Below are 25922 nucleotides of genomic sequence, written 5' to 3' on the forward strand. Positions count from 1 at the left end.
TTTTTTTTTTTTTTCTTTCTTTTCTAATAGAAGAATATATGGACAAATATTCTTGTTAAAATTATTATTCTTAATATAAACTTAATATATACTTTTCGTAAAAGATTACTCAAGCGGCATGATATGCTACATTTAGTTGTTTTCTACCTAAATTTGATTTTCTTTGTTCATTCGTGTATTCTGTTAATTCTAGTATATCCATTTCATCCAAATTACGTCTAATTGATTTTTTCTTTAATACTTTAGTATGTATCCATGATACAATTGGAGTAAACTATTAAGAAGATATATACAAGATGATATAATATTTCATCGTTACTTAATTTGTTTATCTATAAAACAAATATAAAGAAGTAAATTAAGATAAATTTTATAAATAATATTAATAATTACTTTATATAGTAGGAAGCCAATGAAGAAAATGCCAATAAAAGGTAGAACAAAGAAAAGGAAAATTTGAGATGAACTAAAGGCAGATGGATTAATTACATATTCTTGATCAATATGAGTAGTATCATAATAACTTGAACCTTGTTCATCTGCGGTAAGATCATTTATTGTACACTTCAAAGCAGATAACTTTTTTACAAAGCAACTAGGAACATGTGTTTTAAGTTGCATACAATACGTATCAGAATATTTTTCTGTACAATTATATATTTCATTATAAGCACTATTAGCTTTAACAATATAATCATTAAATTTACTATCACATGTTTTCTTATGTAGTTCCAAAGTTTTTTCAATCTCCTCGTAATCTTTGCAATAATCATACACAATCTTCATTTTTGCAAAATTCTCCTTAGTAACATTTTTAAAAAAGGTACATTTGCATTTACCACTCTCATAGAGAACATTTGAAAAATTCTCAAGTATTCCAATAACATCTGAAAATGATTTTTCCTCTATATCACTTAATAATAATTCATTACCTAACCAATAGTACAAATTATGACATTTTTCTTTACATTCATCTCCTTTATTAGTAAAAGCTACACTACATAAAGCCCTCGTAAGCTTATCTGCAACATTTTTAACTTTTACATAATTACTTAATTTAGATCTTGTTCCTGAAAATTCACTCTTCTCTTCAAACCATGAGCAGTAATTGTCTTTTAACTCATTATTTTGTCTATAATATCTGTTCGATGGTAGTGATTGTATAAAATTTTCCTAAGATATAATAAAAAAAAAAAAATTTTATGTAATTAGAAAAAACTTATATCTCAGAATACTTATATTAATATAGTTCATAAGAAAAAGTATATTCGATTAACTATGTATAAATCACAATTTAACTTGTGAACCTGCAATACACCGGACATTCTCAAATGTGTCTTCAGTTTTAGATATTCAAAATAGGGAAATAGAAAACATTTTAAATGTATATATATTTATATAAATAAATACATAATACACTCATAATTTTCATAGATTTTTTTAAAATATTTAAACATATGAAAATATATTATTTACTATGAAATGTTCTTTAAATTTTATAATATACATATTATAATAATATAACTATTCTTATGAAAATGTAACATAAAAATATTTGACATAACAGCAACAATAGATAAGGTTATATAATAAAAGAAAAGAAATTATAATATTTTATAATTTTCTCACATATTAAAAAGATAGAAATTATAACTACATATCATAATTTTAATGTTTCGTCGAATATACATAAAATATTTCATAAAAGAATGAATACGATTTTATCATTTAGCATACTTAGAAATATATTATTGATTAAATTGATTTTTCATTATTAATGTACAAAATTCTTACCTAACATATGCAACTACTATGTACACATATATACAGTTGCATTTGCATAATATATCTCTTATATAGCTTCATTACATATAATATTATTGTAAATTATAAAATTAGGAAAATATGAATTAAATGCAAATTCATGTTATATTATTCAGAAAATTTTATATATTTAAATATTAATAGAATACTTAATAGAAAACATTGCACTGTAATAGTATTAAAAATTAATATAAATATATCTAATATGCATTTAACTCAATGTATAAAGACTTATTTCTCTGATCTATACTATTTACCTTGAATACTTCTCTATATTACGTGATTCGAATATTATGTTTTTATAATTTGTAAAGCTAAATTGTTAAATTTCTTTTCATAAATTTTTAAGTAAAAATATTAATATATATAATATCATATTATTACTTATATTAAAGGTTATTCATTGATATTTCTATAAAGGTAAATAAATAATAGTTATTATACTATTATAATTATATTTATCAGTTTTAAGAAAATAATATCCTGTTACATATATTTTATTATTTAAAGATGTATTTATTTAGATTACTCGTAACATTTCATTATTCCATGACATTTAAAAATATTGATATAAATGTATTTAACATAAAATGAGAATAAAATCATTTTTGTATAATTCGTAGTTCTCAAAAGAAATCATATAATGCAAAAAATTTCTTAAATATGTTAGTAATAAAAAAATACATTACATTTATTACCTCCTTTCATTATAAAAAGTTTATTACAATTTTTCGGCATTATTAAATTTACGGAATTATAAATATATTTATTAAAATGTTCTTTATATTTTGTATTGTACTAGCAAAAAAGGAAAACTGCATTAACTTTGATTATTACAAGTACTGCATTGAATATATAATTTTTCGAAAACGTTAATATATTAATTTTTATTAGTTTTATATTTTGTATTTTTATTTTTTTACTTATATAATAGAATAAGTAAGCATTTTTATATTTCATCATTATTATTATTAGTTATCCCCAATGGTAATATTTTTAAAAAAATCATTAAAGTTCCATTTTATTATGATGTATCTCTATGATACTTTTCATAACATATCTAATTATATACTATTCATTTATTCAAACAGTTATATATGTATACCGATTACTTTTAGCTGTTATAATTTTAATTATGATATTTATTATTAATAATCCATATTTATAAAAAGGAGCAAATTACTCTTACATAAATATTTGCATTCTTAAGATTTCTCACATTGTAAAAAATTTATTTTCTTTTATAAAATTAATGATTATCATCTAACCATATTTTGGGCATAATTACAATAATAGGAATAAAAAAATTTTAAACTTAATATAATGTCTGTAAAATATTTCATTCATAAATCTTTTATTTAGTAGGAGCTTTATTTTATTAAATGCTCCTTTTTTTATTTTTTTCATTTTGCTTATCATAAATGCCTCATACTCTCTGATTCCTTCATTAGTAAATATAAGCTTATGCTTATATACATATTTTTCCTTATTATTTAAATTTTTCCATTATACATGATATAATTTCTGAATTTACTGAAAACATATTAAAATTTTTTTATTTAGAATAAAAATATGATTAAAACCCTATTACATTTATTATCTATAAAAAAATTGTAGCTCATACTATAAAATATGTAATAAAATGTATAGTAAATGAGTTTGCAGTATTTTAATTATACATAATTTTTTGTTATAATATGTAAAAAAAAAAAAAGGAAAAATAATAAAATAATTTAAATAAAGCCAAAATATGTAGTCATAAAATATTTAAAATATTTATTTAATATTAAAAGTATATAAATTCTTTTTATTAATTTTTTTCATAAAAAAAAAAAAAATATTAAGTGGATTATATAATTTATGACAAAATTAAAAATTATTTAATCAGCTATAAATACTTTTAATTTAAGCAAATAAAAGTATAACATGAACAAAATATATACCAATAAATACTCAGAAACTAACTAGTAATTTTTACAATGTTGAAAAATAATAACTTCAATTTTATACATATTTTTAGAGAAGTTTCCTTTCATAGCGAAATTAAATTAATTACGATATTAAACATTACACAAAAGGAATATGAAGAATACGATGATTCGTTTATTTTATAAAATGTATATTGCTATACATTTATAAAAAAATACTTATTATTTTACTATTATTAACTATTATATATTAATAAAATTAAAATTTATAGTTATAAAAAATTTTATTAATTTATATATATTTTTTAAGGTACTATACAAGTGAGCTACACAATATAATGATATTACAATATTATAACTTGCATCTACATCCAATTTAAAAGTATAGTTATTTAATGAAAAGTTTAAAAATTTATAAATACCATAATTTTTTTTCTTTAAAAAGCTAAATATACATATATATAGATAAATAATAATTTATCTTAAAATAGTAGTAATATTAATGAAAACAAAGGTAAAAATAAAGTTAGTATAAAACTATTTTAGATAATTCTATAATTTCACAAATATTAATAGGATTAAAGTTTTAAAAAGTAACACAATATCCAAATTTATGATATAAATAAGGACGATAGAAAAACATTTTCGAATATGAATGATTTGTTAATTATTCCATAGAAAAATTAAGAAAGAAAACATATATATTATTTTATATTAATACATAATATAAAAGACATTTTTAAGAAAAAATATAAAAATATAATAACTTTATATAATATTAAAATTTCTTACTCATAGAAAATTATTTTATATTATACTGTATATACGCGTCTTTGATAATTATACAGCGGTTAATAATTAAAAATTAATTTTACTAATATATATATTACTACAAGTAGTAAGAAAAGAAAAATATATCTCAATAGAATTATCCACATATATATATTATTTTCCTAAAAGAATATAATTTAACAAAATATAACAATGTTTAATATTATAAAAAAAGTAAATATATACTATTTATTAGGTTACTAATTAAAAACGTTTGCATTATCCCCATAGAGTTTTATATATGTATACTTTTCTTATTTCCCCTAGGTCCTATGTATTCTTTCACAAGGAAAAATATATGCTTGTATTTTTTCATTTACACCACATTAACTTTTAAAGTGTTTGTATGATAGCTAAAACATATATTAATTTTATATTATCATTTCCCTTTAAATATAAAAGAATGACATTTCGTAATTGATATTTAATCATAATATATATTACCAAAGCAGTTACTTGCAAAATAATATACATTAAGCTTATTTAATTGAAGCTTACAAGGAAAAATAGAATAACTTTTAAAATATATCTAGTAAAAAATAAATTAACCAAAAAAAACATTCTGTATTTATTAATTATATATATAAAAATAATAGCTTTTCTTTTCATTTTATTTTATTATAAAATTAAGCGTTACAAATATAAACTAATTAGTAATTATCCATAAAAACTATGTATATTTTCACACATATTTAAAATGATATAAGTCTTTAATAATTATAATTATATATATATGTATAATAAGTATATATAAAAAAATATGCACATATTTATATGAGTTTAGAAAATTTATATTTATTTCCATTAATTCCAATAATTACTTAGCTTTTTACAGATATATTTACATATATAAAATATTACTACTATAAGAAAAACAAAATTATATATATTAATATATTATTATATTACTGTATTTAATTCAACAAATTAATATTCTAATTATGTAAAATTAAAACAAATATGTAGTTTAATTATATATAAAAATAGAATATAATATTTATTTAATTCATTTTTGTAAAATTGTATTAATTTGCAATTTTGTATATCAAGTTAAATGAGCTCATATATTTTATTATAAAAATCTACGTAAAAACCTATATACATATAATTTTCTCATATATAACCCTTTTATTGAGAATAATTAGCTGTATGTAATTAATATTACAATGAAACAAAAAATATATATATATAAGTATAACATATGAGAATAATAAATTACCTCATAAGAGTACACTATATTATTAAAATAATTATAGAACTATACAAACAGAAATAAATATCTAATACATACTTTTTTACTTTTGAGTGTTAATATATATGTTTATATTATCCGTGAATTATAATAAAATTTATATTCATGCAAAAAGTAACTTTTTTGATAACATTAAATCATTAAACAAAAAGTAGAAATCTATCAGTTATATGAAAAATTTGTCTTCTTTAACAGATATGATCCTTACATCTATACTTTATATTCATTTCCTCGAATATAAACTACATATTTGAATATTTACACTAGGATATAAATAAACGTAAAGATACTTATAATAGGCTACTATAATTCAACTGTGACTTCATTATTACAAACGAATAACAATAATATATCTTCAAAAACAAGCATAAGATTGTTATAGGATTAAATAATATTTCCAATTTAATTTAATAACGTAAATAATAGAAATGATATTAAAAAAAGTTTTACAGCTAAACCAAATATCAAAGCTTTACTAATAGTAATTAACACTTTAAGCCTTTTTTCTCCATAGAGTTCGTATATCTCCTTTATTTATATATATGAATAAATAACCAACATAATATTTTTCAAAGAAATTATCTATCCCTACAAATGGTTTGCATATAATTCATGTAAATTTATAAACTAAAAATTTGGAACCAACTGTTGTATTATTTTTACTCATAGATTCTAATTTTCTAACAAATTCTAATACATTTATATCTTTCTCATTTCTGAATCATAATGCCATTTACAAATAACGTAACTTTTAATACTACATTTTTTGTCTACTTCTCACCCTCTGAAAACAAAATATCCTTTTATGAAAATAATGTTCTACTGGAAAGTGTCACATTATCTAAAGATTTATCAAAGCCCATTACAATCAAAATTAAGTATAACAATCATTCACGAAATTATATACTTACTCATTAAGGTATTATTAATAATAACATAATATGAAGTAGCAAATAATATTAAGCAAATTTTCTAGGATGATATTATTACACTCATTATATTAATTAGAACGTTACAAATTATATAGAAGAAATATAGGAGTTTTCACTAAAATAAAAAATTTCACTTTCCTATTCACATAAAAATCATTCGTTCTTATAATATCCTTGAGCGTGTAAACAATTTAACATATTTTAACAAGTTACTAATAAAATGATATTGTCATTTGATTTATGAATATTTTTTTTTTGTTTTTAAAAAGACATTAAAAATAAGTAAAATACAAATATAAAGCTTAAAAAAGAAAATATAGTATTAAAAATTTTCTAATGAATATTTGCAATAATGTTATTTATTATTAAAGTAACACTTTTTACAGTGAATGTTTGAACAGTAAATATTATAAAAAAATGTTTGAAATATATATATATATTTCCCCATAGAACTATTAAAAAATTTTGTTATTTATAACATTTAGAAATATAATAAAATTGATCTTTTAAAGTTTAATGATTTAATTTTGTATTTAATATAAAAAATATATATATACATTGAATACACATATTGACATATATATTACAAATATAACTATTAATTTTTTTCTCATTAACCTAAAAAAAAAAATAGCTCTGTACACTTACTATAATTGTTAAACATTATTTATTAATTAAAAAAGTTAAACTTATATGAAATTTAATACTAATTATAGAATGTGAAACAAAAATAAAAATAAGTTAAAATTTTTCTTTGTTTCAAAAAATACAAGCTACACGTTAAATATATTTCGAATATTTAGAACATTTATGCAATGTTATATTAAATTTTGCATTCTTTGAGTGAAAACACCTATAAAATTTGTATATTTTAAAAAGGGAAATCCAAATGTGCGGTTACATAATTTTATATCTAATAAAAGTATTCGTTGAAGTTTAAATTAATTATTCATATTCATCCAAATAAAGTATCATATATAAATAATTTCCATTGATTCTCGTAATATTTAACTTGTTTCTAAGTAAATATATATATCATAAATAATTAGTATTATTAAATGCATATATATATTATATAAAAACAGACACATTAAAAAAACATTATATAATAAATATTGGAAGAAATATATCCTAATTTTATTAAAATTTAAGAATTATATTAATTTTCATATTTCATATCAAAATATTTAAGTATATATTAGTGATTTCATATATATTACATATGTCAATAATATTATTCCAGTACGTAGTATCATTAAGAATACAATAAATTTTTTTAAACTCTGAAATAAATAGTCTTTTGCAGAAAATAATTATGCTCAATAATGGTACTAACTATTCTTTTTGATGATAAATTATATTTTAGAGTATCTAGAAATGTTAGGTTAATATTACATTACATATACTAGCAAAAGCTAAAACGTTATACAGTAATTTTTTGAAACAGAGATTTAAGACAAATAATTTCAAAAGTGAGTCGACAAGTAATATATTTAAATTACGTAAATGTATTTTATTACAAATATTTTAATTAAGTTTCTATCTTTTCTATATCCATCTGTATAGCACACTATATACAATAGTCATTTTTCAAAATATATATTCTGTATTCTTTGATAGATTTTGACGTAGGACTTATATTTTTGGTAATAATTTTATTCTCATTTATATCTATTAATCTATGTTTTAATTATTATTATATTGTTTGGAGTTATTTCTTATATTTTTTAATTTAATTAGTCTTGATATTTTGTGGAAATTTGTATTTTCTCTAATATATTCTAAGTGACGTTTATACTTTTTTTTCTTTCCTTTTTATTATCTCCTTATTAATCATTTGATGACGTCTTTTTTTTCAAAATTATATTTGTTTCTTAAAAATTTATTATGTATTGTACTAATAATATAATATATTTGTAATGCAAACAAGTATCTTTTTTTTTCCTGTGATTTATAGTTTTATTAAATAGGAACTAAAAATAAGGCTTAATAACATATTTTACTATTTTGAAAAGAGATTTACCACTTAAGAAGAAAATTGTGTTTACAAAAATGAAATAAAAGACAACAAAAAATATTAAAAAAAAATAATTTTATTAAAATTAAAAATATATATATTTGAAATTTCTTCTTTTCGATACTTTTTATTTTTTTTCTTGAAGCAAACAATGATTTATAGAAATACAAGAATATCACTGTATTTATTGCTACTTTATATAACTATTATATAACGCTATGATTCTACTGTAGATAAAATAACTAATGTATCAAAATAATATAACAAATCAAAATTTTTTGCTTATTTCTAATTTAAAATTTACATAGGTTGCTCAAATTTTTATATAGAATATATAAATTATAAATTAAATTTAATTTTTTAAGAGACATATGTTTTTTTTATTTTATACATTTTAAATATCATATGACCAGAATTACTGTTTTCATTTTAAACGCTGACTTTTGAAATAGATAATATATTAAACCAATTTGATATTTACTTTTTTATTTTATTTTATTATGCTTTTTGTACTAATGAATAAAAATTACATATATGTTCATAAAAATCTGTAATTCTAATTTTTTAATACAGAATTTATTATTATATAATTAACAAGTCTATACAACTTATAAAATGAAGTAAAATACAAATAGAATAATTAATAGATTTAACCTAAACCTTATTATCTTTTTTTCCTTTTATTTAGTTCTATTTTTTTATAAGTATTTACTTTATAAATTTTTTCTTTAAAAATAAATAAACGTTTATTTGTTATTAATAATAACAAATATTTGGTTTTTATTCACTTTATTGTTTTATACGTAAGTGTATATAAAATTATGTACATAAAATAAAAGGGGAAAATCCCTTTTTTTTTTTTTTTTTTTTTTCATTTACATGTTTGCAGCATCATAATAAAAATAACGAATAACACGCAATCAATTTTTTCATTCCTTTTTATATTTAACTCTTTTAGTCTCTATGTTTGTAAAAATGGTTTTATAAAAATAAAACTTGTGTAAATTATGAATATAATTTTTTATTATCTGTAATAAACATAAATGTACATAGAAAAAAAAAATTAATAATATATAAATAAATAAAATATTTCATATAAATTCATGGTAGAATTTCGTTATTCTAAATATCTTTTTTTTTTATTTTTCTAATTTTTATCTTATAAAATAAAATATCATTCTTTGAAATCTTCGTTGAAACATATTTAAAATATATTTCATTTTTATAAATTTTGTTTTCTAGTGACATAAAAATTGATAAAATAAACATAAAATTTTTAATAAATAACAATAATCTTATTAAATGAAAAAAAAAAAAAAAAAAAAAGAGAAATAATTTATTATTCGTTTCTAGACATTTTTAAATAAATGTTATAGCATGTTACAACATATGATATATGATAAATAAAAGTAAAATAGCAGCACATATACAAAAATGAAAAATATTACGATATTACTTTTCACAATTATTTTATTATAAATGAATAGTAAAGAGCTTATTGTGAATAGATTTTCTAATAAAATATATGATACACAAATTATAATAATAAATTTTATTTGATATATGAATCTATATTATTATCATTCTGCAGATACAAAATGATTTCATTAATAAATTTTATTAAACCCTTTAGAAAATTATTAAATATTTTTTTCTTTTATCGTTAACTTATGATAATAATCAATTTATAGTATGATAATATCTGTTTTTTTGTATATATTTATATATACAATACAAAATTATATATTATATATAGTGAAATGTAAAATGAACTTAAAATGTTAATAATTATATGTAATGGAAAGAGAGAATTAAGGGATTATTTTATAGTTATGCAATATAATTTATTCAGAGAACATTAAATTTATAATTAAAACTAATTTTTTAAAAAGTTATATTTTTAATTTAACAAAAAAATACTTGTTCTCAAATATAATATTTACATTTTAGTTAAATTCCTCCTTCATTTACTAATATTCTAATTTCATTAATAATTATGATGTTTTGTTTCTTAACGAACATATATATTATTATAAAATACAGTAAAAATTAATTCAAATAATTTGAATGGTGTTATTTTAACCTTAAAAACATAAAATAATTAATAAGAGCGAAAAAACTAAACTTTCAAAAGAAATAGTATCTATATATTTATAATATATTAAAAAATCAAAGTTGATATCTAAATAGATATTCCTATATAATGTACAATTTATATAAATATGTATTAAAATTAACTTAATTTTCTGCAAAATATACATATACAACTACATAATCCCAATATGAATAATAAATAATTGCAAAAATATTTTTCTGTATAAATTTTTTTTAATTACAATAAAGTAATATATTTTTCCAAATTATTATATTAATAATTAAAGACTTTTATTTTATATTATACAGAATGTACTTTATTCTTATAATATTAAGTAAAAATTAATTAAGTTATTTTTCTAAGGAATTTCTTTTTAAATTTTATGCATGACAAAAGGAATATACTATATATAAATGTACTATGGAGCATTTCTTTTATTTGTATATGTATTAACATGATATCGATATAATTTATTTTATTTAATTCATATATTCTTTTATACAATGTCATCTGGAGTTACAGTAGAAAAAGTAAAAGTTATATTTATATTATATTAATTATATATAATGTTGTATTCAAGATCTCTTTGTTATAGAAATAGATAAATATATATTTCATCTAAGTGGTATTTTGCTTATTTAAATGTTATTATTAATTTATTTTATTTCTAGGATAATTGCGTGGAATTATTTCTTAGATACAAAAATGATTTTGATAAAACTATTCAAGATTTTAATGATAATCCTTCTAAACTAAATCCTGGAAGAAAATGTGCTACAGTGTTTAAGAATGTTCCTAACTTTACAACCGCTTGTCAAGAAATTGGCGTGTATTTAATGAAAATACAGAAGAATAATTTTTCTGAAAGGATAAGACGTTGTAAATACTTGAATTACTGGATAAATATAGAAGAAAAATATAATAAGTTCTCTAGTTGGTTTGATGAATATAATAAATTTTCTTCCGAACTTGATCATATATGTGAGCAAAAATTCAAAAAAATTAGACCTGATATTTTAAATAATCTTAAAAAACTATATAGTTATTATGATGCTTTTGACAAATATGATGGCACAAATGGCATATCTAATGGCGGTTACTGTAATCAAATTCAACACTGTTACAACTTTTATATTGAACATTATGACAAATGTCAAAAAAATAAGGAAGATGCCTTTTGTGAGGAGTTATCCTATTTTAAGAAAGCATATGATAATAAAATGCGCAAGGTAGCACCTTGTTCTGGTTTACCACATATTTTACCACCTACACAAGTAGATTATATATTTGTTGCTAGTTTAACAACATCTGTAGCATTACTAACATTATTCACTTTACTTTTTTTATATAAGGTTAATAAAAACTATACGTAATAGTAAGGATATAATACTTAGATGATTATATTTATTTTCAAAAATTACTAGAATAAAATAATTATATTTTTAAGTATACGTATTTATTTTTTTCATATAGTTTACTCCACTGAAATCTTGGTTACATAGTCGTTTAAAAAGAAAAACAATAAATGAACTTGAAGAAGAAACAACAAATTTCTTACAAAACATACAAGAAGAAGTTAATAGAATTCATGGAGAAAGTTTTCATAATATAAGTTATCAGCCTAAAGGAGATATATAATACAAAAATTGCAGTTTATATTAATTACATTAAAAAATCTAATACACAGCGATATGAATTTTGAATACATGTGAAAATTTATTAATAAATAAAATTAATTAAAATATAAAGAAATAAATAAAAGTTCATAAAAATTACAATAATATTAATATAAAAGTTTTTCAAAGAAAAGATTAACAAATAATCAGAACAAATTTAAGAAATAGTAGCGCTAAAATACATTTATACGTAAGTTTTTATCCAGTATACAAAACAAATAATTTTAAAAATTAAATATATCACAAAAGATTATTCAATAAGTATTAAATTTCTTATACAGTAATACTAAATAATATTTATTATGTAAATATTGAAAAAGAATAATAAAGGAAAACAAAAAGAACCATTAAAAACTATACCAATACTATTACTATACAAGTTAAAAAACAAAAAAAAAAATTTGAAATAAAAGGATTACCCAAAAAATAAAAAATTTATACATTTTCTTTATAAGAATTTGCATATAATATTTTTTCAATTATTTTTTCTTTTAAAATTATGTAGAATTGAAAATTAAACCTAATACAGAGCATTTCATCATTGTTCCTGCATGTTGCAGCTATTATATGTGGAATTTTAAAAAGGATATACATGCATGATGATAAGAGAAAAATATAATATTGTTGATGTATTTTAAATATAAATATTTTTATTTATTAGTTAATAATTCATATATATACCTTTTTTAAGCACAATACTTAATTTTTTGTTTTGTTATTTAATACCCTTTTATATGTATAATATTTAAGAGGGGTAAACAAATGGACATAGGATAAATAAAGAACATATATATAATTACATTATAATTATAATTTTTTTATTAAAATGAATTATAGTAAAAATAAATAGCGTTTTTTTGTTTATATTTTATTTCTATTTATTTTATACTAAAGCAAATATTCTATAAATATTCCCATAAAGGATGTAGTAATATAATAACACATATAGAATCAGAAAAATTAAAAGATAATTATCCTTTTCTTGAGTATTCAAAGATAATTCCACTTATATAGCCTTCTCGAAACTAATTATATATATAACTGTACATTTGATCTGTTAGTTATGGAAGCTCCCATTTTTAATCATATAAAAATTTTAAGTGCCGCTTTATTTTGTTAATTAGAAATTTCAGAATATTGATATATTTAATTATTGCATATAAATATATGAGTCCTTAGATTTTACTATATATACACATTTTAGACATTAATTTAGATATAACTTTTTTCGGATTTACTTAATATGACATTCAAAATAGTAAAATAAAAGAATACATAATACTGAAAAATTACAACATAAAAAAAACATTGAATTCTTCATATAAAAATAACAAATCCAAAAGTTTTTATGATAAGGAATCGTTTAGTATTATTTTTAATTAAGATTTCATTATAGTTATCATACGTTTATTACATACAGAAGTGCTCAGTATATAGTTCACCAACTATTAAATATAAGGACACAATTTCGTTATATTTTAATAATTTTTTTTTATTTTACTTTAATTAATTATTATACTATATATATATATATATATATGTGTGTGCACAGAGAACTTAATAATAAGGTATATAATAAAAATAAAATATAAAAATAAAGAGGTATCACTTCCCTGCTAATTTTCTTATGTCATACCGAATTAAAACATTTTTAACTAAATTAATATATAAAAATTATTTAATTAGTTCCCTTATAAATTCAGCAAATTTTAATAATTTATTTTATATAATAAGAAAAAAAACTTTATATACAAAAAATTTGCATTCATTTATATGTAAAAATAGACGAATCAAAAAAAATTTGTTTACCAGCTTAAAAAAATATTTTTAAAATTCATTTTTTATTTATTTTTACTTTTTCTTATTTATATATAATAATAATATAAATCTTTACATTTCTAAAATCGCTAAATTATATATTTTTCTTTTTATAATATGTTAATTATGTACTTAATAATATATATAAGCTTGAAAAATAAACTAAAATAGTAATAGGGATAATATTAAAGCATTATCCATACTCCATAAACGTAAAATCTTATTTAAAAAAGTTATTAATTTATTATACATTATAATTTCCTATGTATATAATGAAAAAAAAAAAAGATTTCTTAAAAAGTATTACATAATAAATATAGTTCATAATATATTTCTTATAAAAATTATTTTATATAATGAAAATTATATTTATTTCCTTTAGTAAAATATATGTAATATAATATATTTACTTTGCTTGATTAAATTCAAAAAATGATATTTTTATTTTTAAAAAAAAGCTAAGCATATACTTTTCTAATTACATATACAAGTAGTCATTTTAGAATTGAATAAGATAAAAAAAACAACACAAGTATTTTCATTTAAAATGTGAATTCTAAATAGTACCAATAAATATATGTTAGTTTTAATATTATATATTAATTTTGATTTAATATATACATATTTAATGACAATATATTTTAACACATCAAAAAATAAATAAAGCAATAATATATAAATATAATACAACCATAATTTATAATACAAAATGAAAATCATTAAAACATTCAAATATACAAGAAAGCAAAAAACTTAATTTATTAATGTTCCTATAAAAATAAAATCTTATAATCATGTATATATACAAAATTAAATCAATAATAGGTATGACTATAATGTTTATAACAATAAACATATTACATATAATAATTATTATTAATCATTAAATTATATGAAAATACAAATACCTTATTGTTCATGTTACTCTCTCATCAACTTAATTTTCTTGTATTTTTCATTATATCTTAAGATCTTAGGAAGAGCTATTATAATTATGACAGATAATATAAAGATAATTAGTGAGAACATTATTAGATAAGAATATTTTTCTGGACAAAGAGTGTCTACAATAGATTTCACAGTATCAAGCAATTCTTGTGAACTAAAAGGAATATTTATTTTTCCTTCCATATACCCTAATCCACGTAATATTGGCAATCCTATTCCGATCAACATAAAAAGAAAAAATATAAAAGCTGCCAATCCGTAACTCCTGAATTTTATTTTTTTTAATAATATATCACAAATTCTCCTCTTCTTATCAAGAAAATCATCATAATTTTCTTTTTTAATCCATTTTTTTTCAAAATGGAAGTGTTTTCCATCAAAAATTCCATTATTATAATCTATTATTTCTGTATAGTACTGCGATTTATTTAATAAACTTTTTTTTGATTGTTTATTTTTTCTTTTCGTTACTTTTTCATCATGAGATAAGTCTTTATGTTTGTCAATTTCAATATTTGGGAATCTTTCTTTTAAAAGTATATTATTTGAATCTTTGTTATGTTTATATTTTTCTAATAATATATAACGTTTTATATCTATTTTTCTATCATACTTACAGTTTCCGTCCAAAGATTTGCCAGATATACACTAAAAATTCAAAGTAAATAATTATATTTATTAAGAATAAATAAAATAATGGTAAAATATTGTAATGATTAATATAAAACAAAAAAATTATAAATAATAAATATTATACTTATATGATATTGTTTTACCACATAATTACTAAAATTGCTTATCCATGCTAGAATGATAAACTCAGCAATTTTAATAAATATTATTATATTAATTTTGTGTCCCATTATATATATCTTTAATACTATATTATATTAAGGAAAATATTAACAAAAATATAATGTACTTCCAATAACAAACAGTTCTATATTTATGAAAATTTTTTTTTTTATAATTCTCTCATAAAAACATAATAAAATCTATATAATTATAATTAATTATACTACATATAAATAGTAACATAACTTTAGAAATATATTGTATAACTAATAATGTTATATTAAAATACAAATAAGCTCCATAAAAATAAATTAACTAGAATTTGTTCGTATATAATTAAATATATATTTAATTTAATGTAATGTATTAATTGGGTAATGCTTTTATTAATTATTTTCGTAATAAAATAAGAAATAAGTAAATGTTTTTATATTAAATGTAAATATTGAGTTTATCTACTACATAGAATGTGGAGTACATATATAATATATCCTCAATATATTAACGTAATAATTAATAATTTTAAGGTTGTTATCATAATAATAATTCGAAATTTGTAAATATTGTATTTAGGAAAATCTAGATATATTTTATAGAACATTAATTGTTATAACACTATAAAAATAATAATGACAAAATAAAAATAAAACTTTGTGTATTATTACAATTATAATAGGGGCATTAGTTTCTCCTTAATGACAATATTTTATTGTGTATAATTCTTTTAAAATGATGAATTTAATCTATTCTACCTAATCTATAAAGATGTATGCACTATAAAGCAAATAAGAATTCATTCTTTATATTTGAGCTATAATTTTTAAAAATTACAATTTTTAATTTTGTTTTATTCCATCATTTCTCAACGAAAAATCCTTATATTCTAGTACATTATATTTTAATTTTTTCTTTAGATATATATATTTAGAAGAAATACTAATATGGTAGAAAAACGATCAAGAAGAAATGTTAGAGATAAAATGTTTATAGAAATATTGCATGCAATTGCATTAATTAAAGAATATTCTAAACGAAATGAATTTACAATTAAGTATAACATGTATGGTGCATTATATGAGCACAAAAAATAAGGTAAGACAAAATAATTTACTAAAATGTATGTTTTATCAATTTTTCTATTAATGTTAGAAGGTATATATTATTTTTAAAATATTCCTTTAAAAATATGTTATGTCAGGAGCAAATATTAAGGATGTACTAAAATAAATAAACATAAACATGAAAACAAGTAATCATTTATTAAAAAAATTATAAACAAAAAATATATTATACCCAAATATTTGCGTCCTATATGTGTAACCCAAACAGCGATAACTATTATAAAGTTATACGCACAAAATATTATTGTAATAATCTGAAATATATCGTCGTATTGTAGTTATGCTTAAAATAAATTATTTATACAAGGTAATAATAAACAACATTAGAAAATGTTAAAATATTACAAAAATTAATATCATAATATTTTTATACTTTTACATTATTTATATTTTTACCTCAACATATATTCAAACTCATCTACCTTTTTATGTTACAATGATTTGAGTATTTAACGTTTTATATCACATAAAATATTGCCATATAAAATATAAGCCATTCCGTTTTTAAAGTGTTTAAAAACAAATATATATGTATTATGAGATTATTTATGAAAAATAAATTCTCTATCTTACATATTCCTCTTAAACATTTAAATATAAATACAAGTTTTTTGTTTTTTATATATTTATGATTTCTAAACAATATTTTAGTATTTTCTTTTAAAAATAAATCATATTTTTTTTAATTATTTATGATTTTACTCAATTAAGCAGTAATATACAAATATATTAAGTTCCTTATAAAAAAAGTATTTTTGTCCTTAATATATATTTACACAATAAATGAATTATGCTACTTTATATATGCAGTAGTATAAATATCTTATTATATCATCATTCACCTCTAGATCCAATATTTTTTTGTTTAATCCTATCTTATAAATTTATTATGTATACTAATATATTTTATTTTTAGATGGTGCGTTCAACACTGTATGCAATTAGACTAATTCATTTTTTTCCTTCAGTATTATTGTCTAAAATGTAATAAAAATATTTTTATTTTTACAAAGGAAATATTAATAGATTGTTTCCTTTTTTTTTTAAACAGTAAGTAATTTATTAATATTTCTAATATAAAATTATTATACTTATTTAATAAAATCTTTTACAATAATATATTGAAATTTTTTTAATAAAGCTAAAATAAAACTTATCTAATTAAAAAAAAAAACAATATAATATGCATATGAATTATCAATAAAAAAATAATTCTTCTTTTAATAACATTTTATCTAAAAATTTACATTATAAATATAAATGTATTAGTATTTGTCAATATAATTTAAATATATTTTTTTTATACACCTTTAAAATAATAATAACTCTTCAATTGATATATTTTTAGACATAAAAAAAGAGGACATAAATATAAAATATTACTTGCAAATTATTAGATGAATGCAGAACAAATATATATTTATCCATGACACCTAACTATAATTCACTTTTTTAGTGACCTATTGATATATTTAAAATTTTACTATTATGAAAAGCAAAAAAAAATAAAAATAATTCATATTATTTATTAATATATAAGTACATTTAATTTACTAATATAATCATTTTATATCGTAAAAAATAAAAAATAATAACTTGAATTATGTATAAATATTCAATATAATATATATTTAAATAATTTTTTAAAATTAAGCGCAATTATAAAAAATGAAAAGTGTTTAGCCATACATTAACTGGTCATATGTAGAAATCCTAAGTTAATCCATTATAAACAAAAAAATATTTAATAAAAATAATAATTTAATATATATCTATATTTTCTCTTTAAACCATTAAAAAAATAATAAATGTTTGTTAAAAGGATGTTTAAATAAATAAGTTCTATAATACATTATTAATAAACTTATTTATATAATAATTATTAAATATTTCCTTATATAATATATATGTATCAATACAACAATATGCGTTCGCATTTAATTGTTACATGAAAAATGTAATACATCTTTTTTTAATATAAATCTAATTAAACATTTATCTAAATATATCAAAATATAAACATTTTAGATTAGTATGAGATCAAATAAAAATAAATCTTATTATAGTTAAAATATAAATCACCACAAAATGTTGATAAAATTGTATAGATTATCTTTTTATATAGTAATAATAATGTACAAAAACATATACTTATACGAATTTACTAGAATACATTAATATACACTAAGCCATTATTTACATTAAAGCTCAAACTATAATTAAAACTACAGATAGAAATATATTAAAACATTCTAATTCACAAAAAAACTAAGATAAAATTATTTTAAATTGTTCATAAAAAATTCCCTTATCTGTATGTTTATATATAAGAATTAAGAAATTATTGATATGCTTATTATATATATTTACATATATTGTAATTATTAGTTCACATTGATTATTTTATTACAGAAAATAGTATGTAACTCATTATTAATTTTATCTTTGTCTGAACTTTATTCTTTCATATTTTTTAACTTTTTTATGATAATAAACAACCCTTGATATAAGTGTTATACCTAATATTAAAAACGGTAAGCCATATATTAGGATTCTAAATAATCTTCCTAATACATGCAATTCACTAATTTTTTTAGATGCTTCTCCAATGGTTGTCCAAAACCATTTTACATCTTTCAGAGACGTATATACCGTATTCAACCACCCATTTTTTCCCGATTCTTCTAAAATTTTAAAAAATCCTATTGCATCCCACAACCCGTTTTTTCCATCTACCGCACCCCACGATAAATCTACTATGGGCAGTACTGATAACAAAAAGAACATTAATAAAGGTAAAACAAATAGTAGTACGCATTTTTTACGTATTATTTTTCTGTAAGACTTATTACTAATTGTTTTGTTGTTTTTAAGAAAATCCATAAAATCCATTTCTTTGAATATTTTTTTTTCAAAGTAGGAATAATTTTTTGTTTCAAACATACACTTGTTTTTTTTCATATATGATTTACAGTTTCCTTTAAATTCTGATGGACTTCCATTTGAATGTTTTCTTTTTCCAGTGTACCCTTCCATATGATTATATATATCTTTTTTTTTCGTCATTCCGTTATTTGTCATTTCCTCTTTTAAACCTAAGGCATTTGAATATTTATCCTGTTTATATTTTGACAGTATACGATATGCTTTTCCATGTATTTTTGTACTATAATTGTAACTTTCATACAAATATTTATTAAATGTACTCTAAAAAATCAAAAAAAGAAATGAATATCAAAAAATTAAATAATATCACACTAAAAAAAGTAATTACAAAAATAAAACACAAAAAATAAGAATAACATAAATATATTTAAATAATAATATCATACCATATAAATGTAAATATAACATATCCAACTTAAAAGGGTAAACTTAGGAATTTTAATAAATAACAGTGACTTTGTTTTTTTTTCCATTATATAGAACTTTAATATATAAATACACGAAGGATATAATTAACAAAATATGGTACTCTTTTGAAAATGAAATATACAATTACTTTTTATTTAATCTGTTTTTCATATTTTTTCGTAAAAACATAATGTAAACTATGTAACTATAATTTTTTTTACAACTCAGATAATCAAATGTAAATTTAAATGTATATTATAAATTTTTTATCTTAACTATATGTACATAAAAATAATATTAATTAGAATGAAGTTATTTTAATTAATTAATAAATATACAAAATATGTAGATTATTAATTTAATTCAGTATATTAAGTAAATAATTATTAATTTTTTTCAAAACAAAATAAAAAACAATATATTTTAATTCTTAATATATCAAAATATTGAGTATATAGAGAACGTAGAGAATATAAATAATGCTTTCCTCTATCTTTAAGAGAAATGTTACTGTTTTTATTGATACGTTTCTATTAATATTTTTAACATAAGAATTATATTCTTGGAAAACTTGTTATGCCTATTAAATTATTAATTATTATAACAATATAATAATAGTAGTAACAAATGAAGCAAACTATAAACTCTACGACCTTTTCTATCATATATTTAATAGCTGATATATTAGTTAATACGTAAATTTATGTATTTCTTTAATGGACAATAATATATTTTAAAATTAAAATATACAACATTGGAACTAATCCACAAAAAATACTTACTTTAAACACAACTAAGAATTTATATTTTATAACTACTATATAATTTTTATATAGAATAATTTTTAATTATATATTATTTATATTAACATTTCTAAATTCAAATTTTATAAATTTAAGGATATTATTCAATTTTTTATTTTTAATATATATATATATTTTAGCAGTAATATAAAAAAAAAAAAAAAAAAAAAAAACTATGAAGTAATTCCTATATAAAATATATTAAATCCTCATAACTTTGGTTCACTAATATATTTGCATAATAATATTTGGAATAAAAAGAAATTTTTATGTTAGTTACTAATTTATTTTTTAATAAATATTAAATTAATTCGTATATTATATTATTAAATACACTGTTATGCAAGTGTAATCAAAATATAATAAATGTATTTTTTCTTTGATTGGTAAAACTTCATAATAAGCAAATTAATTGTCTACCATGTATGTAACCATTACAAATTAAAATTGAATTATCAATTTTTGAATATATAGTACTAATAACTTGAACCTGAACCAACAAGATTTAAATACAAGCTTATGTCATATAAAGAAAAGAATGTGGCTTCATAAAATAACATAACTTTTAATATTTATTAAGATAAAAATATATAATTAAAAAACATAAAAACTTGTATTAACAAGGTTGTTAATTTTGCTAAGTATATATATTAAAAATATTGATATTAAGGTATCAATGGCCAATTATATGTTTTTAAAAAGGCTGAAATATTTAAGGTGTTTCATGTTCTAATTTATATATATTCAAAAATACTTAGCATATGATTAATAAATCTAATAATTATCTAAGTGGGATTTTCAATATGAACTTAGAGCAATTTCAACAAAATTAGGGATTAATAATGTTAAAATTCCATAAATAAATTTATTACACAACAGTATAATATATCTTTATTTATAATATAAAGATTTATATTTAAATTATAATATATTAGAGGTATAGTATTGTCAAAACCTCTATAACAATTTTAGGATGTAATTATATATGTAATGTTCATACTATGAAAAACTTATATTATTTAAAAGTTAATTAAATTTTTTCATCTTTTATTTTTGTTATATAATTATAATCAATTTAAAATGTAAAAATATTTATTGTTTCTACATATATTTATATATAGAATATTAAAATATATATTATACAAAGTTAAATGTTATAAAGGTAAAAGTAAAACTTTAACTTCCATATACATTATGATAGAGAGAATTCACAGATTACTTTTTAATTGTATGATATAGTCTATTTATCGAATATTACATTTATAATTAAAACAAGTTTTTACAGGACGTATATTCTTAATTTAAGTAATAAATTCTTATTGTCACATACATTACTTACATTTTATTTAAAATTACTTTTCGTTTAATTAAATTTTAATTTTAGTAAAATTCGTGAAGTTCATATTCTTAACCAGTGTATATATTGTTAAAACTTATTATAAATATTAAATGAAATAATATGAGAGTTATAATCTTAACAATAAAAACAATTATAATAAAATAAAAGAGAAACATCTATGCTTATAATATAGTAAACATTTATCTATTTATATTATTTAAAATGTCCAAAATATTCCTAAATAGATATTGCATTATAATAGGAAATGTATATTGGAATGAACTAGAATTATTTTATTTATTTGTATAATATATCAGTACAAATATATGAGATTCATATAAATAAACAAATAGAAAAAAGTAATTTCCTCTAAAATTATTTTTATTTACAATAAAACAACCTTTTTTTTTCAAATAATTATATTGTCTATTAGAATAGTTTATTTCATATTTTACTAATTATGCTACCTTATTTTAATACTAATAAAAAGTAAAAAGGAAATTTTCCTGTATATTTTGTTCTTAAAATTTTCTGTATGAAAAAAAGTTATAAACCACATATAAACATATTAAATATATTTTTTCTTTTATATAAATATTAATATTACACCAATTTAATTTTTGCTATTTAATTCACGTAAATCTATATACAATGGTGACTAATAGTACGGAAGAAAACGCAAAATTTATTTTTATATTATAATTATTATATTTGTCATTGTAGCCAAGCATTCATTTTTCTAGAAATTATACATAAATTTGTTTAATGAAAATATAAATTTGTCTATTTATATATTATTATTATACTTTTTTATTTTTAGGAGAATACTGTAACATTATATCTTAAATATAGAGATAATTTTAATAATAAAGCTATATAAGATACATGGAATAGTAGTAGACCTGGTGGAAATCCTGGAATCAAATGTGAATCAATTAATAATGATAATTTTACCACTGCCTGTCAAGAGATTGGTAGATATTTAATTGAGATAAATAATCGTTATAAATATCATAGTCTCAAACTATGTAAATACCTACATTACAAAATAAATTCAGATGAAAATTATAATAAAAATTCTGATTGGCTTGAGGGATATAAAACCTTTTCTTCTAGAACAAATGATATATGCAAGGAAGAAATAAAAAATATTCCACGTAATATTTTAGATAATCTTAAAGAATTATACGGATATTTTGATGGTTTTAATAAATAAATTTGTAAAGAAGATGAATCCATGCGAAGTACATGTGAAAATGTTAATAAAATTTATAAGTTTTATATTCAAAATTATGAGAAATGTGAAAAAAATCATCAACTAGCTTTTTGTGAGGAGTTAAACGATTTTAAAGAAGCATATAATAGTAAAAAAGGCAAAGTAACTCCTTATGCTGGTTAATTACAAATTTTACCACCTACAGAAGTAGATAATGTATTTACTACCAGTATAACAACAGCTGCCGTATTACTAACTTCTTTAACTTTATTTATTTTATATAAGGTAAACCAAAATTATATATAAATATGTAAATATGGAACCATAATATGTTTAATTCAAAATCACCAAAAATTATCTGTAAAAAAACAATTATATTTTTAAGTACATATATATCTCTTCTTTTTTATATAGTTTACGCCAGTAAAAACCTTGTTACATAGTTGTTTGCAAAGGAAAAAAATAAATGAAATTAACAAAATTGAAAAAGAAAAAACAGAATGCTTAGAAAATATACTAGAAGAAGTAAATGGAGATTGTGAAGGAAGTTTTCATAATATTGGTTATCAATCTAAAAGAGACACTTAAATTAAAATTCACATTTTATATTTTTTTCAGTGGAAAATCTAATACCCACTGACATATATTATACACACTAGAGAGAATTTATTAATAAATAAAATAAAGTAAAAATAAACAAATGAATACGTATATATATAAATTATTAACATAATCATATAGAAATTATTCAGCGAAAGGAATAAAATAAATACAATACTATTTCAGAAATTAGTAACAGGAAAATCCCTTTATACATGAAATTTTCTTGAGAAGGAAAAACACATAATTTTAGAACATAAATATATAATTCAAAACGATAAATGATACCTTGGGTTATTAAACAATAACATGAAAAATTTTTATTACATAAGTGCTAAAACAGATTCGTAATATAAAGAATCGTCAAAAACACCATCGTTAATATTATTATATAAAATAAAAAAAAATTGGAAAAAAAAGTATTCAAAAAAAAAAAACATTTTTTTTTCCCTTTATATAAGCTTTATTTAAAATTATATTATTATATGATCCCACGAAATTATATAGAATTGAAATTTAACCCAATATACACCAGTTATAACATAGTTATCTTCTTGTAGAAGTTATTATATATATCATTGCCGTAATGATACTTATGCATGATGACAAGAAAAATGGGTTGTACCGTTGGTATAATTTTAATTGAAAAAATCCTAAACGTCAGCTAATAATTGATAAGTATGTTTTTCTAATGATCTATTCTTAATTTTTTTTTCCTTAAATACCCTTTTATATATGTAACATCCAAGGGAATTAAATTAATGGATATACGATAAATAAATAATATATAAAAATTACATTATAATTATAACGTTTTCACCAAATTAAATGGTAATATCAAGTAAGAGTATTTATTCTACTATATTTCACTTTTATTCATTTTATAGAAAAAAATAAATAAAACATGTATTTCCATAAATGTAAAATCAGGTAACACGATAATATGTAAAAATTCAGAAAAATAGAAAAATAATTTTTCTTTACATGAAGTTCTAGATACAAATCCATTTTATACTTTCCATGTAATTTATCTTATACATATTACTTTACATGTGATATTTTAGTAATGCTGGCTTTTTTGTTCGTCAGGTAAAAATTTCAAGTACTGCTATAATTTATTAATTAGAAATTTCAAATTAAGAATACATTTTATTTACTTTACATAAGTATGCATGGTTTTAGACATTATAACATATCTACGTTGTAGTTATTTATTTATATTGGAGTTTTTGTATGTTACATATTATCAAATTTAAAATAATTAAAAAACATATATGTATTGCGGAAATAATTATAAATTATTGTAACATTGCCATTTTCATATAAAAAGAATAAATCCATGAATTTTAACAACAAAGAGTTACCAGATTTTA

At 18.5% G+C, this 25922-nt stretch overlaps 4 protein-coding genes and 1 pseudogene across 4 annotated transcripts, besides 1 other annotated feature; 2 read left to right on the forward strand and 3 right to left on the reverse strand.

The window, feature by feature from the left end:
- Positions 1-109: 109 nt before the first annotated feature.
- Positions 110-1325, reverse strand: PmUG01_11010100 (PIR protein; the record flags this gene model as incomplete). Its single annotated transcript, XM_029005750.1, has 3 exons — positions 110-274; positions 394-1173; positions 1308-1325. 3 exons carry the CDS (start codon positions 1323-1325, stop codon positions 110-112), a joined length of 963 nt encoding a protein of 320 aa, XP_028862308.1.
- Positions 1326-11382: 10057 nt separating this feature from the next.
- PmUG01_11010200 (PIR protein) lies at positions 11383-12517 on the forward strand (the record flags this gene model as incomplete). Its single annotated transcript, XM_029005751.1, has 3 exons — positions 11383-11409; positions 11551-12231; positions 12353-12517. The coding sequence occupies 3 exons, from the start codon at positions 11383-11385 to the stop codon at positions 12515-12517; spliced, it is 873 nt and encodes a 290-aa protein (XP_028862309.1).
- A 2777-nt stretch (positions 12518-15294) lies between these two features.
- Positions 15295-16184, reverse strand: PmUG01_11010300 (fam-m protein; the record flags this gene model as incomplete). The annotated part of the gene is made up of 2 exons (XM_029005752.1): positions 15295-15969; positions 16098-16184. 2 exons carry the CDS (start codon positions 16182-16184, stop codon positions 15295-15297), a joined length of 762 nt encoding a protein of 253 aa, XP_028862310.1.
- Positions 16185-19676: 3492 nt separating this feature from the next.
- Positions 19677-20656, reverse strand: PmUG01_11010400 (fam-l protein; the record flags this gene model as incomplete). The annotated part of the gene is made up of 2 exons (XM_029005753.1): positions 19677-20444; positions 20570-20656. 2 exons carry the CDS (start codon positions 20654-20656, stop codon positions 19677-19679), a joined length of 855 nt encoding a protein of 284 aa, XP_028862311.1.
- Positions 20657-23384: 2728 nt separating this feature from the next.
- On the forward strand, positions 23385-24537 carry PmUG01_11010500 (annotated as a pseudogene).
- Positions 23385-24537: a sequence feature (PIR protein, pseudogene).
- Positions 24538-25922: the final 1385 nt, after the last annotated feature.

Source organism: Plasmodium malariae (genome assembly GCF_900090045.1).
Source record: "Plasmodium malariae genome assembly, chromosome: 11".
Taxonomy (NCBI): domain Eukaryota; phylum Apicomplexa; class Aconoidasida; order Haemosporida; family Plasmodiidae; genus Plasmodium; species Plasmodium malariae.